Source organism: Myodes glareolus, chromosome 7, assembly GCF_982192425.1.
Source record: "Myodes glareolus chromosome 7, mMyoGla1.1, whole genome shotgun sequence".
Classification (NCBI taxonomy): Eukaryota; Metazoa; Chordata; class Mammalia; order Rodentia; family Cricetidae; genus Myodes; species Myodes glareolus.
The window spans coordinates 91,193,055-91,209,309 of record NC_142032.1 but is presented as its reverse complement, the minus strand read 5'-3'; the positions used below and the strand labels follow the sequence as shown (position 1 = coordinate 91,209,309).

At 51.0% G+C, this 16,255-nt stretch overlaps 1 protein-coding gene across 3 annotated transcripts in view; it reads left to right on the top strand.

Moving 5' to 3' along the window:
- Bmal1 (basic helix-loop-helix ARNT like 1) overlaps positions 1-16,255 on the top strand; it is a 98,160-nt gene that overhangs the window by 52,474 nt on the left and 29,431 nt on the right. For 2 of the 3 annotated variants that reach the window (XM_087908548.1, XM_087908546.1), the window contains exons 3-5: positions 10,163-10,290; positions 13,967-14,092; positions 15,064-15,216. In XM_087908548.1, the coding sequence (XP_087764674.1) occupies positions 15,077-15,216 (140 nt within the window). In that variant the 5' untranslated portion in view covers positions 10,163-10,290; positions 13,967-14,092; positions 15,064-15,076. Of the gene's footprint in view, positions 1-1,777; positions 1,822-10,162; positions 10,291-13,966; positions 14,093-15,063; positions 15,217-16,255 lie in introns of all 3 variants that reach the window. The other variant, XM_087908547.1, reaches the window with a different exon arrangement.

Sequence of the window (16,255 nt, the reverse complement as noted above, 5' to 3'; positions counted from 1 at the left end):
TTGGCACATGCCTTTAATCCCAGCATTCGGGAGACCGAGGCAGGAGGATTATCACGAGTTCAAGCCATCTTGAGCTATACAGCAAGTTTCAGGTCAGAGTAAGGTATAGAATAAGACCCCCATCAAAACCAAAACAAACCCCGCACCCAAACCTAATCAGAACCATATGCTTCTCAGAGTACAGCCTGGCTGTCTGGCAGCACTCTGGTGCTGTCCTAGAACTTGCGTCCTCTGGGCTGCTGTCCTCTGTCTGTAACACCCTGACCACCCATTCACTTCCTCCTGTCTGCCTTGTCTCCCCAGGGTGCCCTGCCCGCCTCCCCTGATGCCAGCCCCCACCCCTAGCATGTTTATCACAGCCCAGCATCCAGTCTAATTTAACTGCTCACCTCCTTTGCCTGCCACCCTTGCTGGCATGTGTCCCAAATGAGGACAAGGGGTGGCGCCCCTGCCCCGTACCACACGGCTACAGAGGATAGTTCCTGGCACTGGATGCTTTCAGCAAGTATTTGTTGAAAGCTGCCTGACTGACCCTGGTCCAGCACGCTCACGGTGTCTCGGCCATCACCGAGTCACCCCCAAAGTGAAGCGTGCTGGCCCCATGCAGTACGTCTGGGGAAGCGTGCTTCCTCTAACAAACCTGTCACAGCAGACGTCACCTGGTTCCCGTGGGTGCTCGGCAGTATACAGAGTGGGTTGCTGGAAGGTTTGGGGGTGCTGATGGGATATGAGGTACCCTGCACTTCCTGGTCCCAGCCTGCCATCAGGGGCTCCTGTCAGTGTTTCAGGCAAAGTCAGGGACTGGAGTTTGAAGAGTCTGCTTGTGTTTCTAGGAGCGCCCTGGGTTTGGAGTACCGCAGACAAGGGCTGGCGCTCTGCCGCAGGTCTCTCTCCAGCCTTCCCTCACCTGTCCTCACCCCCTCCTACCTGGTTTCTGGACGTCACTGTCCCTGTCTGCTTTAAGAGCCCCAGGTTCCCTTGTCTTCTATCCTCACAGACTCTGAGCCTCTTCCAGACGCGTGAGTCTGTGTCTCTGGCAGGTACACACACACGCACACACGCACACACACGCACACACACACACGCACACCGTCTCTGTGCTCCCGTTTACTCGGCCCCAGCTCTTCTGATTAAGTAGGTGGCCGGACGGTCCAATGCCCTTCTTAGGTTAAGTCCAGCCAGCCACAGAGGGGGAGTCCCCACAGAGGAGGAAGCCACACCCCTAGCGACCAGCACACTCAGTCCTCAAGTGACAGAGGTGAGATTTGACACAGGAGGCCCCACACTGCCCACCATCCTCCCTCACTCAGCATCTTCTGACCCTGTGCCCATCCCTCTTTCCAGCGTCCCGGTTCAGAAGGGACCCATCGCTCCTTCCTCTCCACTTGCTGGGGAATTAGAAAGGCCACTCGCTATTGGCCAGCCGGGGAGCCATGCTGTGTCCCGCTGTCCCAGGAGACCTTCTACTCTGGTGCCCTCCGTAAATCCCCTCTGGGACTGCCCCAGAACACCTGTACACACGTTGTGTGTGGTGGGAAGTGGGAGGCTGCCCGCAGAGACTGTTCTGCGAGGTCTCCCTCCCATGTGGTCCTCACAGAAGGCAGGGGCCTTCTCTTGTCTGAGTCTCAGCCCTTGCTAGACCCATCCTTGCCTCCCTGCCGGTCAGCAGCACCCAGCCAGACACGCAGAAGACCTCAGATGCTCTACCTGCTCTCCCTCCTACAAGCATCTCTCCTTTGCCACCGAATAACAACAGTGCATTCTTTTGTTTCCTTAGAACAAGATGCAGATGTTTTCCAGAATTTTCTTCAACCTCAGGCAGTAAGTTTCTTCGGTGAAGAGTCTTTAAGCCAGGCTCTTTCCCCTTATTTCGCAGTGCTAAAACACACAAACCAACAGACAGTAAGCATTAGAAGGAAAGAAGGGACCAGGTGACAGACAGGTCTTCAGTCAGTAGGCCTCGAGCATGACTCCTCTATCCACGATGGTACCTTGGGGCTCCTTCCCTGTGCAGAGACATGGTGAGGTTGGGGCTGGCTTAGCTTCTTCCCAGAGAGGAAATGGTAGGGTTGTGGAGAACAAGGCAAGGAATTCATTTTTTTAGCTTCGTGACATTGTTATTCTCCAGGGAATACAAACCAACTCTGGGGCCCAGGCTGGCAAGAAAGACTTTGGGTCACAGTCCTGGTTCCAGATACTCAGGGAATAGGCTGAGTGGATGAATGCCCAGAAGCAAGGGATAGCGCCCTTTGGAATAGGAAGCCAGAGAGAGTCCTTTTTAGTGAAAGCGTGGGACCAGAACCTCAGAGCTGAGGCTATGACAGTAGCCACGAGGCTGATAAAGCCACAAGTACTTCCTGGGAGGGCAGTCAGTAGTGGGAGGAGCCAAAGTCCCAGGGGAGGGACTCAGAATCCAAGCGACTTTATAGAGAGAGCAGAGTTTCCTTCAGTGTGTACTGTTATACCTGCAACTGTTAGATTAAACATGATTTGTGGGTACGTACATCTGGAGAAGTACAGAGTCTACTGTCCTTGGATCTCCACCCTCTGGAGTGGGCTACCTTAAATGTCCAAGAATCCCAGCAGAAACAGGAGTTGGCCTGTTTAACTCAGCGTGCTCCATCAAAGCCCCACAGAGTCAATGCTCGGTAGCAGAGCTCTCAGCTGGGCTACTTTGGAGAAGTTTTGAGGCCTTGTGTACTCTTTTGTACCTGTTGGGGTGTGTGTGTGTGTGTGTGTGTGTGTGTGTGTGTGTGTGTAGGTCAGAGGTTGATATCAGTGTCTTCCTTGATTGTTTTTCACCTTAATTTTTGAGTCAGGATCACTGGTGGCTAGACTGGTCAGCAAGCTCCCAGGATCTGCGTGCGCATCCTCACCCACTCCCTCCCATTGCTTGTGACCGCTCACGTGGGTGCTGAGGATCCAGACTCAGGCCCTCACGCTTGTGCAGTGTGCACTTGACTGGCTGCGCCATCTCTGCAGCCCACGTGGGTGTTCTTGTTCTGTACCCGTTTCTTCTTTCCTGCACCAGACAGGACTGAACTGAGTTTCCCCCTGTCTTGTCAAACCTCAGCCTTGGTCAAGTTACTACCTCAGACTTCAGTTTCCTCTGTAACGTGGGAGATAGGCCACTAGCCTTTGTGATGGCCCATGAGGAAACAATAGCTCATGCAGAGCTGGTTGCATGGCAGGTGGCATGCTGAGTGATTTGTGCAGCTCACTGAAGAGACAGGTGCCGCTGGCGTCCTTGCCATGCCGGTCAGAAGGCCGTGGCACACAAAGGCTAGGCCCTGTGCTCAGTGTTGTATGTTGGACCCATGGCTCAAATGCCCGGTGAGATTGGGGTTTGAAACCTGATGAGCATCTGCTTTTATAGAACCCCAAAAGGCAGAGTGCCCCACTTAGATAGTGCATGGATACTTAAAGCAGAGCTGATGTCCCTAAGAATCCAAGTCGCTCTGCCGTCCCTTTTCTCACGCCGAGGAAATCATCGTCTCTGGCTGCTTGTCCACTCAGTTACTTCACTGTGACGTTGTGTCTGCTCTGCTTCACCCTGGGCCACCTGAGTTGGGCAGCTGCTCGGATGTCTGCCACGTTCAGACTGCTCCCCACAGCCGAGCCTCTGGAAGGCTGTGAGCCACCTGAATGCCTGAAGGGATCGTAGCTTACTCTTAGGTTTTGCTCCTCAGGGCGAAACGAAGCAAAGGCTACAGGAGCATCTGTGTCTCACTTGGCACAACTGTGTCCATGCTGGACTGGGAACGTGCTTTACAGGACAGTATGAGGCCAGCCTATCCTGTGGCTTCTCCTCAGAGCCTGCCATTCTAGGCTAGCCCTTGGGGCACCGTCCAAGGGTGGAATTCTGTCAACTTCCCTCCTTCCACTGCCTTCAAGGCTTTCGGACAAAGGAAGACTTTGTCTTTATTCACACAGAGCCCTGCATTCACAGTCCAGCCCCACAGCTCCAAGTGTGATCTCATTATGTTCAACTTCAGGGTTCCTGAGCACTTTGTGCTTCTAATGGGACTGGGCAAACAAGTGCTACAGTCTGTCCCCAGGGCCTGCACAGCCAGTGCTTTTCAGGGTAAAGTACCCTGTGCTCCTTAACATCCACCAGTAAGATCCTGTAACACCTGGTCCTAGGCACCGCCCCTTCACCTTCAGTGACCTGACACCCCCCCACACACACATACGCACGTGCACGCGGACACACACACACACACACACACACACACCAATAAACTGATTTTCTCCAGTCTGTTCATGAGGAATCAAAACGATGGACTGCCATCTGCTGGAACTTTGTTGTAATGACACCTAAGTGCACCAGCCCCTCCAGGAGTTGGGTTGTGCTGCTGGGCAGTTGCCACCTGTTGCATTGGCTATGCTGTCATGCATTTGTTTAAACATCGCATCTTTCCAACTGTGCTGAAAGAGCCTTGAATGTAATGGCTTTGGTTTTCTATTATATCAGCATTGCCCTGGTTTCTGCCATGGCTCGTTGAATAACCCTGGTAGAAATGTCTGTTACCTTAGTTTCAGGGTGCTGGCTTCACCTTGGTGAATGGTCTCTGAACTTAGGCCTTCTCAAGTAAAGTTGCTGAATTCTTTGGAGACTGCTAGAATATCGGGCCCGGGGGACTGGCCTCTGCTCAAAGCCACCGTCCTCCAAACATATCAGAGAAACTGAGCAAGTACCAAGGCCAACAGGCTGGGGTCACCTTCTGGCTCTCCAGCTGGGCTGGGAAGGCCACCCTCAGGGGCACATTGTCAGCTCCTTGTAGGTTGTCGGCAGGTAGGAATGACAACGCAGGGCCCTGCTAAGGCTCCCTAGGTTTGTGGAGGAGATTAGTAGGCATCCAGCTACTAGACAGGGTTGTCCCAGCTGCCAACTCTCTCCCATATTTTCCTGCACCCCCAAAGGTTGCTGAGTAGCCTCACATGCCTCTAGGGAGAGCGCCTTCTAGCGGTCACTCTGAGGGTGACACTGAGCAAAAAGAGGGAGCTGAGCTTTCCCTGGGGCTGCTTTAAAGAGAGGGATGCGTCTTTTCCAAAGCCTGTTTCCCCAGAACCACTGAGTCTGCTACCTCGCTCCAGCCTGGTCTCAGAAGATACCCTTCCGTGCTTGGGCCTGTTACAGTGAGCTGGTTCATAGACTTCCTGGTGTTATCCACTGAAGTCTGTTTCCCTCTTTGCCCTGGCTGTCAGCAAGCTCAGAGAGAATGTGTTTGCTCTGTTCCTGTAGCTTTTCTGGACCAGGGCATGCTCTAGTGTAAGATCTCTATATCCCCTCCCCAGGAGTGCTTGTTTCAGGGCGTGCTTCTTCCTTTGCATTTTGCCTTGGGGAATGGATTTTAGCAGAAGGATCAGCAGTAAAGCCAGACACCTACCTGGCTGCCCGGTCCCCTTTCTCCTCCTCTTCCTCCTCCTCCTCTTCCTCTTCTTCCTCTTCCTCCTCCTCCTCCTCTTCTTCCTCCTCTTTCTCCTCCTCCTCCTCTTCTTCCGCCTCTTCCTCCTCCTCCTCTTCTTCCTCCTCTTCCTCTTCCTCCTCTTCTTCCTCCTCTTCCTCCTCCTCCTCCTCTTCTTCTTCCTCCTCCTCCTCCTCTTCTTCTTCTTCTTCCTCCTCCTCCTCCTCCTCCTCCTCCTCTTCTTCTTCCTTTTTTTTTTCTGGCTGTACTTCTGATCAAGGTAACCCTGCTTATCAGTTCTTTACTCCTTCCTTAGAGAGCTGGGTCCTGACCACAGTGAGTGAGTCGGTTGTGGTCATGGGCAGTCTTGCCAGCCTTCCTGCCCCGTGGCTCTAAACCCCCAGTAGCTATGTCCTCTGTCAGCTTGCACCTTACTATGAGACACGCAGCAGCAGCGACAACAGAACCAACTCTTTTCTGGGACAGAGGGTCTCCTGGGAGGTGAGTGGGCCATTCTGTTCGTCTGTGCTGCTATAACAGGAGCACAGGCTGGGGCATTTAGAGTGGAGCTCGGGAGGCTGGGAAGTCGCCTGTCACAGCAGTGGCGTGTGGTGAGGCTTCACTCTCATAATGGGCAACCTCAAAGGTCTCTTTCCCTTACAGTGCTGTCCACCCAGCGTCTTGGTTACAAGGAGAACCTTCTTCCCAGGATACCCACTGTGCTAAAGGTTCTGGCTGTCGCCTTTACTCACGTATTTTGGGGGTTGGGCAGGAAAGTCACATAGTTAGGCCTGTCACTAGAGCACAGTGTAGCCTCTTCCTAGTGTTAAGCATCAGCCGGCTGGGGTCCTTTTGTTCTGCCTGGGTAGGCGGGCTCCTGCAGGCCTAGGCTGCACATGCATTATAGCTCTGCAGGGTTTCCCTCGGTAGTGACTAGAGTCACAGCTTCCAGGTAGGCTTCAGTAGCGTTCCTCAGGCCTCAGTGCTGGCTAGGATTGACGCTCCTGGGCCCGGCGTGCAAAGGCTTGACAACTCTGGTATTCCAGCAGCCAGAGCCCACGGTTTCTCCTCTCCAGTGCTTCGCTGCTTTCTGTCTTTCCTCGGACTTAGTTCTCCACCTTCTCCCCTTATATTGTCTCTCCTGTCCCCTGCTGCCTCTGTTGCTATGGTAGCTGTCCTGTGGGCAGCCGCTTTGGCCACCTTTGCTGCTGCTGTTGACTGCCGAGTTTGAGGCCCTGGCTTGTTTGCAACTGGCAATGCAGCTAGCTGCGTTGCTGCTTTTGCAGCCTGACCTTCTAACTGCAGAGCTATATGACTCTTATTCACCCGTCAGATAGGTGGCCACTCCACTGCTCTTTGTTTGGGGTACTCGGCTGTCACTTCCATCCTGCGGCCTTTGCCATTGCTTTCACGCCACTATCCTGGCTGCCATGCATGGTACCAGCTCAGCAGCTCTACTAAATGTCAGCAGGAGAAGACCATTGAAGAGATGCTTCATATTAAGTTTAAAATTGTAACATAAGGAGAGACAGTAGAGGAGATGGAGGTGGGGGGGGTTGGGGGTGTGTCCCAGCTAGCCCACAGGTAAGTCACACTTACGTGGTTGGAGAAGGGTGTTTGTCCCAAACACCCAACCACATTCAAGCGAAAGTTTGTGTTTGCATCAGTCACAGTGTGAGCCTCTCTGCTGGGCCCCTGGGGAAGTACTCCTCCCCCGGCTTAGGCAGGAATGCTTGTAGGTTCACGTAGAGCTCACTGAGGTCTGTAGTAGTGAAATGTCTGTCACAAACTGTTGGAAACTGCCCTAGCTGGGATTGTGCCTTCAGAATCCAGGACAATTCACTGAGACCACCATACAGTTCCCTCAAGGCATCCAGGGGGTGTTCCAGTTTGCCAGTGCTGGCATAGTTGTTCCGCTTGCTGTTTGACTGGTAGTCCGTTTGCTCAAGGTAGCCAGGGCAGCGTGGGAACATCTACAAGGTGTCAGTAGGGAGCTTGGCCCCATACCCCAAATCTTTTGCTTATTTATGGGAAAATGAGCCCCAAGAGTGTTGACTGTAAGAACTTACAGACACTAATAGTGCCCCCTCCCCCACCCCCCAGTGTTGGGGCCCCATGCATGCTGGGTTAGTGTTGTACTACTGAACTGTCTGTCTGTCCCCACTAACAGTGATTTTAAAAAGTGATTTGGTCCCAGAGAGAGATGGGATGTCTTCACCTGTCTCTAACAGTTGGAACATACATGCAATCTCCAGGTGGCCTTCTGGGGTACTGGGGCAAGGATGAGAAAGGAGACAAGGACAAACGGTCTTCATTGAGGGCTTCAGGGTGGCCGTCTTTCCTGCAGATGGTAGGATGGGCTTCTTAAGGCTTGGAGTTTAGCATTGTCTTGCTCTGCAGAGGAACACTGTCTCCTTTGGTGCCCACTGGTAGCTGACATTCCCACCTCGCCTTCTCAGCTGCGCAACCACTCTGCGAGGGCAGCCTGGGCTGTGACGATTCCTTCTGCCTCCTGCTTCTCTGGATGGCACTCGGGTCCCTGTGCAGCGTCTAAGTTAGCGGGTATAAATTCTATAAAGTAAAATTTAATATTAGAAAAGCCAATCAAGGTGAGGTATTTCATGTGGAGTGAGGAACTGTAAATCTAGTGAAACCTTGATCAAACACAGAAGGGAGAAAGGACCCGGATTGTCTGCTCATGGACGCTTACAGTGAGGCATGGGGCAATCACAGTGACCTGTGATTGAGGTCCTGGCTGCAGGGTTCTAGTTGAGCGGGTGGGGACAGGGGGATCTGCAATAGCATGGAGGCCTTACCAAGGAACAGGTAAGAGAGTCCCTTTGCCACCTAGCCCCTGGGTACCTTGATGCTTCCTCTTGGCCTGAGCCCTGGGCAGTGTGTTAGCACTGAGTGAGCCCCAGCATGTCCTGCCAGGGAGTTTGGGATATTTCTGGCTTAAGGAAAAATGAGGCCTAGAGTACCCTGAGGGAGGAGGGCGAGGGCTTTCTCTCACTGGCTGTAGAGGGAGGGGCTGACTCTGGAGAGAATGATGTTGGACAGAACATTGGCAGGGGATACAGGGAAGTAGCTAGATCCATCCTTCAAAGGAGCTCTGGGGAGGAGTGTGTGTGTGTGTGTGTGTGCACCTGAGTGCACTTATGTATAGACAGGCCCAGCGTGACTTAGGCCTTGCTGACTTGGGAGTTGAGAAAACCATGTTCCAGCTGGACAGGGACTCAGATGGAGCTGGAGTTGCATACATATGGAAAGCCTGGAGACTGTCACTGTTAGCTCTTTTCCCAGATCTAGTGTTTGCATGTGCCTGAACTGGATTTGACAGTGTTGGACCATGAAGGATTCTGAGCCTGGCTGCGTGGAGGAGTCATGGGCCTGGATAGTCATCTAGAGGTCTTAGGACCCTTGAGACAGATAGCATTTTGCAAAGACTGCTAGAGTCAGCCAGTACAGTGCCAGGGCTAGCCAGTACAGTGCCAGGGCTTTTGCTTCAGGAGGTCAGGAGAGCGTTCTCAGCTACAGGTTGCTTGATGCAGACAGAACAACATGAATAAGGAGCATGTGGAAGGCCCCTGTGTTCCTTCTATGTCAACCTTTCCCCCACACAGGAAACTACCATAGAGATTTCAAGGGCAGAGTGTGGGGCCTGTGTGCTGGAAGAAGGTGAAATTATTGCCACTTGACTGAAATGACTCCTTGCAGATGTTATGCCTATTTTAGTGTTAGACATCTTGGTGTTCACAGGGATTTTCTTTAAACACCTGACTGAGCTGGTCCTGCTGGCATTTGTTTGGGCCAAAAGACTTTGGTCCTTTTCTGTCCTCTGGGTAAAGGCGACTGCTTTCATTTGCCAGAGAGCTGTTTTTAAAAACAATTTTTTTAAAAAAAATTATTGTGTGTATGTGTGTGTCTGCATGTAAGTATGTGCTCAGGAAAACAATGGCCATAAAAGCCAGAAGATCCCTTGGAGCTGAAGTTACAGGTGGTTGTGAGCAACCTGCTGGGAGTGCTAAGAACTGAGCTCAGGTCCTCTGGAAGAGTAAGAAGCTCTCTCAACTGCTGGGCTATGTGCCCAGCACTGTTGTTTTGGGACGAGGTCTCTCTGTATCCCATTTTGACTTTGAATTTCCTGTGTAACTGAGGATGACCTTGAACTTCCGACCCTCCTGACCCTACCTCCTAAGTGCTGAGATTCCAGACCCGAGCCACCACTCCCAGCTTGAACTGAACAATTTTGTCAGTTGTTTGTGGTGGCCCACCACTCTCTGTGTGGCGTTGACTAGTTTGTTGACCTCTTGAAGGATTTTCCCTTTGTAAAATGCATACAGCAGTAGTCCCTGCCTCCATGAGTGATGTTCAAGTCTAAATCAGTTAACCCACGTAAGTGGATCAGTGTCTGATGAAAGTAACACCCGGACTTTCACAGTTACTATGTAACCCAGTAAAAGAAGTAATAAAAACATGCCTAGCTTTCCTAAGAACGTGTCCAGGAATCCATACTTAGAAGGCATGGTTTTCACAGGAAGCATCTGTCAGATTCATGCATTTACAACTTAGGCATCACAGGGATGTAAAACGCGGGCAGTGTTGGGCCAGCGAGTGTGGCCAGGATGTGGTGATGGACGGGCTGTGAGCCTGCCCTATGTGGGTCAGGAGCTAGCCCTCCCATCCTCCTTAGCTCACGAGAGACTTCCAGATTTGTTTATCCCCATATGACCTGTTTGGGTTTTCTACTGTAGGGTTTTGGAAGAAGTTGATTCCCTGGAGGGAAGCTACAAAACATGAAAGTCACTTTGAGGTGACCAGCAAGTACAGCGGTCCCTCGTACCTCCCACGCTGGATCGAAGCTTGAGAAGTGTAACTTCAGGTAATAACCCCTGACAGCGATGGTCGTTGGTGGCCTTCAGCCGTTAGGCTGTTTAAAAAGTGAGTCAGATCCTGGTGACACCCCAGGTCTGACATGCGCAAGGGACAAGGGTCTGTAAACCACAAAGACCTGGAGGGAAGGTTATATCTTCAGCCCCTTCCTGCTTCCCTGAAGGTCCGTGTGAACATCAGCAGTTACAGTGGCCACACACTGGGAATTTTATAGGATGCTCCCCAAAGGACAAGCCAGAATAAACAAGATGGTTCTGAAAACTAAGACTAATAGAAGAAAAATAATTTGGAGATTATTTCCCCTTTATTAGTAGATTAAGATGTGTTTGGAGGCCACACTTGTAAAAATAGTATGATAGTAGAATGAAAAGAACTAGATTAGGGTAACAGAATAGTAAGAGTGAACCCAGCCCTTCAGCAGAGGAACCACTTTAGGTGTTTAGTAACACGAAGCATGGTCTAAGAAGTAGGTCTTGGACAGTGGTGCCTCCACTCTAGGGAGGAGAGAAATGGTTAACCGTAAATGGCGTATCAGAACAGTTGCAGAAGGATTGAATCTGTAAGTAGGAAAGGGAAATGAGGGGCTAGAGAGAAGGCTCTGCTGGTAAAGCCCTTATCGAGCAAACCGAAGGACCTGAGTTCAGTCCCAGGACCCCGTGGAAATCTGGGTATAGAAGCTGGAGGGATGGCTCCGCACTTGACAGCACATTAGTACTCTCGTATGAGACCTGAGTTTGATTCTCAGAACCCACATTGCGTGGCTCACAACTGCCTCTAACTCTAGTTTCAAGGGGTTCAGTGCACCTGGCCTCTGGGCACCAGCACTCATGTACACAGACACATACTTATAATTAAAACTGTTAAAAGGGGGTGGAGAGATGACTCAGGGGTTAAGAACACTGCCGTTCTTCTAGAGGATCTGGGTCCAGTTCCCACCAGCCACATGACAGTTCACAGTGTTCTGTAACTACAATTCCAGGGGATCCAGTGCCCTCTTCTGGCCTCCCAGGGTGCCAGGCACACATAGCGCATGTACATACATACATATACACACATAGGCAAAGCCATTCATATGCATAAAAATAAAGACATCTTTTAAAAATACAAAATTTAAAGCCAAGTGTAGAGGCATGCCCTTGTGAGCCATTGCTGGGAAAGTGAGCACAGGTAGATCCCCGGGGCTTGCTGCAACCAGTCTATCCCAGTTCGTGAGTTCGAGTTCAGTAAGAGACCCTGTCGCAAGGAGTGAGGCGCATGATTGGAAAGGGCACCCAAAGTCAACCTCAGCCTCTACACATGTACATGCATGTGCATATACATCTTTACACAGGTGCACACGTGAACATGTACACATACATACACAAGACTAAAATTAAATATAAGCCTGTATGGTGGCTTACGCTTGTAATTCTACCACTGGGAGGCTGAAGTAGGGAGATCACTGTTCTGTTTTTGGCTAGCCTGGGCTACATAATGAGTTCCAGGCTACACAGCAAGATCCTGTCTGGGAAAAAAAAAGGTAAGTGAAATAAATTAAAAGTTACAAAATATTGGTATAAGGGAGAATATTTGTGTTCTATTATCTTGAAAATGATTTTTGTAATGTTTTAAGACTACATAGGAAAGTCAAAAGGAAATGAAAGCAAAAAGCATTTACAGCATCTGTGATGAGTTTTTTGTCGTATGCAGGTAATTCATTCATCTCTGATCTGGTGGAACATTGCTGTGTGCCAGGAAGAGTTCCTCACGCTGGGGGTCATCATTAGAGTGGAGCCCCTGCTCTCCAGAGCTGACCGCCTTGTGGGGAGAGCGGGAAGGAGGTTTTTATAGGGGAAATGTGGATTCGAACAATTTAAATAGAGGTATTGAATAGGAGGATTGGCAGGGTTCATGCTGTATGGCCCTTCAAAGAACTGTCATTGCGGAAGCAACATTTAGCAGTGTCCTGTTCTGTATTTTTAATTCCATGCCAATAAGAAGACCAATAGCAGGGTCAGGTGGCTTCTTGACATGGAGCCTAGAAGGGTGGAGGCCACTTGACTACTTAGGAGGTCAGAAAGGCTTGCTTGGGAGCATGAGCATGTCAGTACAGAGTCTCTGTCACATACTTAGGCAGAGATGTTTGGGACATGGATGGTTGGACAAGTCTAGAGTTCAGGGGACAGCCAGGCTGGAGATAGACGCTTGGAGTTGTCACAGTATGGGTGGCATTTGAGACAGTCAGATAGAACTCCTAGGGATTGAGCGTGGACAGAGACAGTAGCTAGGGAGAGGTCAGCTCTGCTGATGCCACTGGGGTAGGGAGTGTAAACTGGCCGTTAGATGTAGAAAAGGGTGGTCCTTGCAGAACTAGCATGGGCAGCCCAGTCTTGTAAAGACATCGTGTAGGGTCAAAGCCTGACATGGGGACCAGAGAGATGGCTCAGAGATTAAGAATACTGGCTGTTCTTCTAGAAGACCAGAGTTCCATTCCCAGCACCCACACAGTGACTCACAACCCTCTGTGACTCCAAATCCAGAGAATTGGATGCCCCTTTCTGACACCCATAGATGCTAGGCACACAAGTCGGTATATGGGCATCATACAAGTAAAACACCCGCCTACATAAAATAAGGTAAAATTAAATTAGATTTAAAAAAAAAATCCTGACCTGAGTTAGATTATATGGAGGAAACAAGAAGAAGCTGGAGACATAGAAAATGGGACAATAGGAGGACAATGTCCCAAACAGTTTATTTAGGGCTGGGGGATGGCACAGAACTAAGGTAGAGCATCTGCCCAGCAAATGGCCCTGGGTTCAACATCCTGAGCAATAGGAACAAATAATGTGCTGGCTTTTTTACCTCCAAGATGCAATGATATGACAGCTGTTCACCCAGATGAGAATGATCCAGTCGTGTGGGGAGCATGGATGGTGTAGGATTGGCAGGGGGTAGGGGCTCAGGAATGACGGTCTTGAGCACTGAGTGGATTCAGACAGGTCTTAGGGAAGGGGGAGCCTCAACAGCAGCACCCGCCGGGGCTGTAGATGTGTTTGCTGGCCACCATTTGATTTACAGCCAGCCAGCAGGGCTGGGGGTGTGGCTCAGTGGTGGAGCATTGGCAGCAGGCACGAGGCCTTGGCATCAGATTCCAGTGCTGGGGTTGGGGGCGGTGGGGGAAGGAGAGAGAGAAAAAGGAGAAGAATTATCACTTAAAGTGAGAATGAGGGGGATGTTTGGAAGTTGCACAGAAGAGCTAACAGGAAGTCACTGAGAGCAGAAGGGACACCAGTGGCCAGGGTGTGAGGGGAGGCTGGCAGCCCTGTGGGCCTCCAAAGTGTACGTCTTCTGCAGCACGCAAGTGAAGACTGGGCAGAAGGCATGTGGTAGAGAAACGGGGACTGAGGATAGACACCAGGGTATACAAAGGCCTGTGAAGGGAGAAGCAACATCAGTAATAAGTAAAATTCCAGAGACTGGCCAGGCAGCTTTGGGGACTAGAGATCACAAGAGCTGCCCACTAGCTGCCTGAGGTAACAAGTGGAGACCTATGCATAAAGATGTCGGTTCCCGAAGAGTGTGCGGGAGTTGGCAGTGGCCTGACTAGGAGGGTTGGGCCCTAACCTCAGGGCACACTAGTGATTTTGGGGAGTGGGATTCACCGTTACCCTCTTGTTTTGCAGATGTGGGAACTTGGGCACAGACGGTGGGAGTGACCGCCCCAGTCAAATCCTGTGGAGCTTGGAGCTCTTGGTGGCCCTCTGGGCGACCCCTCTTCACCAGGGTTTGAAGTTAGAGACCCTTACCAGGTACTTACAACTTTTCTGAGCCGGTGTACTCTGTGCTTGTAAAATATGAACTTGGAAAATGGCTTGTACTGTAGGACATTTGCAGTGTCATTTAATTATGCAAGTGGGTGCTGGGAGCAGGGAGGTAGGGGCAGGGGGGAGGGGGAGGAGCAAGGTGGGGATAAAGAGATGGGGACCATATTTTCTTAACTCTGCAATAGGACTTAGGGTTTCTTTTGGAGAAGAATCATGGTTATAACTGGGCCCCACTAATGCTGCCCAGGCTAGTCTTGAACTCATGGCTCTCCTGCTTTTACCTTCCGAGAACAATGTGTGTGCCTCTTATAGTTCATGCTTCTCCACATTTTTTTTAAACAAAAACCATAACAAAAGCACAAAAACCAACTTGTGTTTCATGTTTATTTCACTGATTATCTGTTTATTAATTCAGAGGAAATGAAACTGCCTACGTCTGAGTATATGTGGGCTGTCAGGTCACCTCCCCGGTCTCAGTCTCCTTCCTTCATTGTAGGTCCTAGAAGAAGCCACTAAACCTCTCTGGGCACACAGACACTTTCACAAAGATATAGTGCCTTCACAAATTACAAATTAAAACTCTCAAAATAAGCACAAGGCTTTCCCCACCACCCGGTGTGCCTCTTCTGGGCTGCAGGGTGAGTGCTGCTATTACAGCAAGCCAGACCTGTGTCCTCAGTGCCGTCCAGGCCCTGTGCTACACAGAAGAACATACTGAAATTACTCTCCCAGGGCTGGTGGTGACTCATGCTGCCCTTCCAGAGGGCCAGGTGCAGTTCCCAGCACCCTCATCGGGCAGCACGCAACCGCTCATCACTCCAGCTCTGGGGGGACTGGATGCCTCATGCTTCCACAGGTACCACACACCCACACACATACACGGAAGTAAAGATCAAGCAAATCTTTAAACATGAAATGTTCCCGGAGAAACAAGTGTTCTCTTGCGATCGTTTCAGTGCCTCCCTTCCAATGGCGGACCAGAGAATGGACATCTCCTCAACAATCAGCGACTTCATGTCCCCAGGCCCCACCGACCTGCTCTCCGGTTCCCTGGGCACCAGCAGCGTGGACTGCAACCGCAAGAGGAAGGGCAGCTCCACCGACTACCAGTAAGGCCCTTGGGACGGTCAGCTCGGGTCAGGGCCTAGGCATAGAGCACCTGCCACAGCTGCCTGCCATGGTCCCCAGAGGAAGGTGTGGGAAGCTAAGGGCCCCTCCGAGTGCTACACACCTTTTGTGGCTTCCTTGGCTCCAAAATGTCAAGCAAAGAAGGCCAGCAGCACTGCTGGTGTTTTTTATGTCACCTCCTGTCCTCAGGTTGTTCATGTCATGGGGTGAAAGATCAGCCTTAAAGCCAGGTCCTTCCACCATCTCCCACCCCTTCCTTTGCACGCTCCTTTGAGTAGACACAGTCTGGGGAAGTGATGTTGGGGAGAGCACCCATACAGCCTCTTTGAAGATAGTTTCAGCTGCTTAACTCCTGTGTATGGCACGGAGGAGTGGGAGTCGGCACGTCGACAGCCGCGGGATACTGACTCTGTGTCAGTTAGCACGCACCTGCCGCGTTCAGTGGTAGTTCGGGTTCTCCGTAGACTTGACTCTTCTTCTGAGGAAGTACATTTTCCCGCTCACCACCCCACTCTCCTGCCCCTGTAACCCGCTAGGGAGGGAGGCAGGGTAGACCGTTCAGAGGCAGGCTTCATGTCACTGAGGCAGCTGTATGGAGTCCATTGAAGGATTTTCTTTTGTTTTATTGAGTGAAAAAAAAAATCTCTGAGGAGGTAGCGCCCCCAGCTCCTTCTGCAGGCGTCCTTTCTGCAGAGGTCCGCAGGTCTGATTTGGAGAACACAGCAGCTGAAGCTCAGGTGCCCCTAGGAGATGCTGTGATAATGTCTAAGTCATACCAGGCCACTGAGAGAGGCACAGCCCAGGGGATGGAAAGTGGGTGTGAAGATTGTGGGGCTCCTGCCAATAGTGTCCACTCCCCAACACAGACCAGGGCATTTCTGTAAAGCTTTGTCTTGGGCAAATGCTGATGAAGCAACTAATGTGTTCTAAGATTTCTGTTGGACCCATGATTTCCAGCCTCATCTTCACCCAGTAACTTTCAAGCTTCCTCTGTGGGACCCCACGTTTGCAAATTTTTGC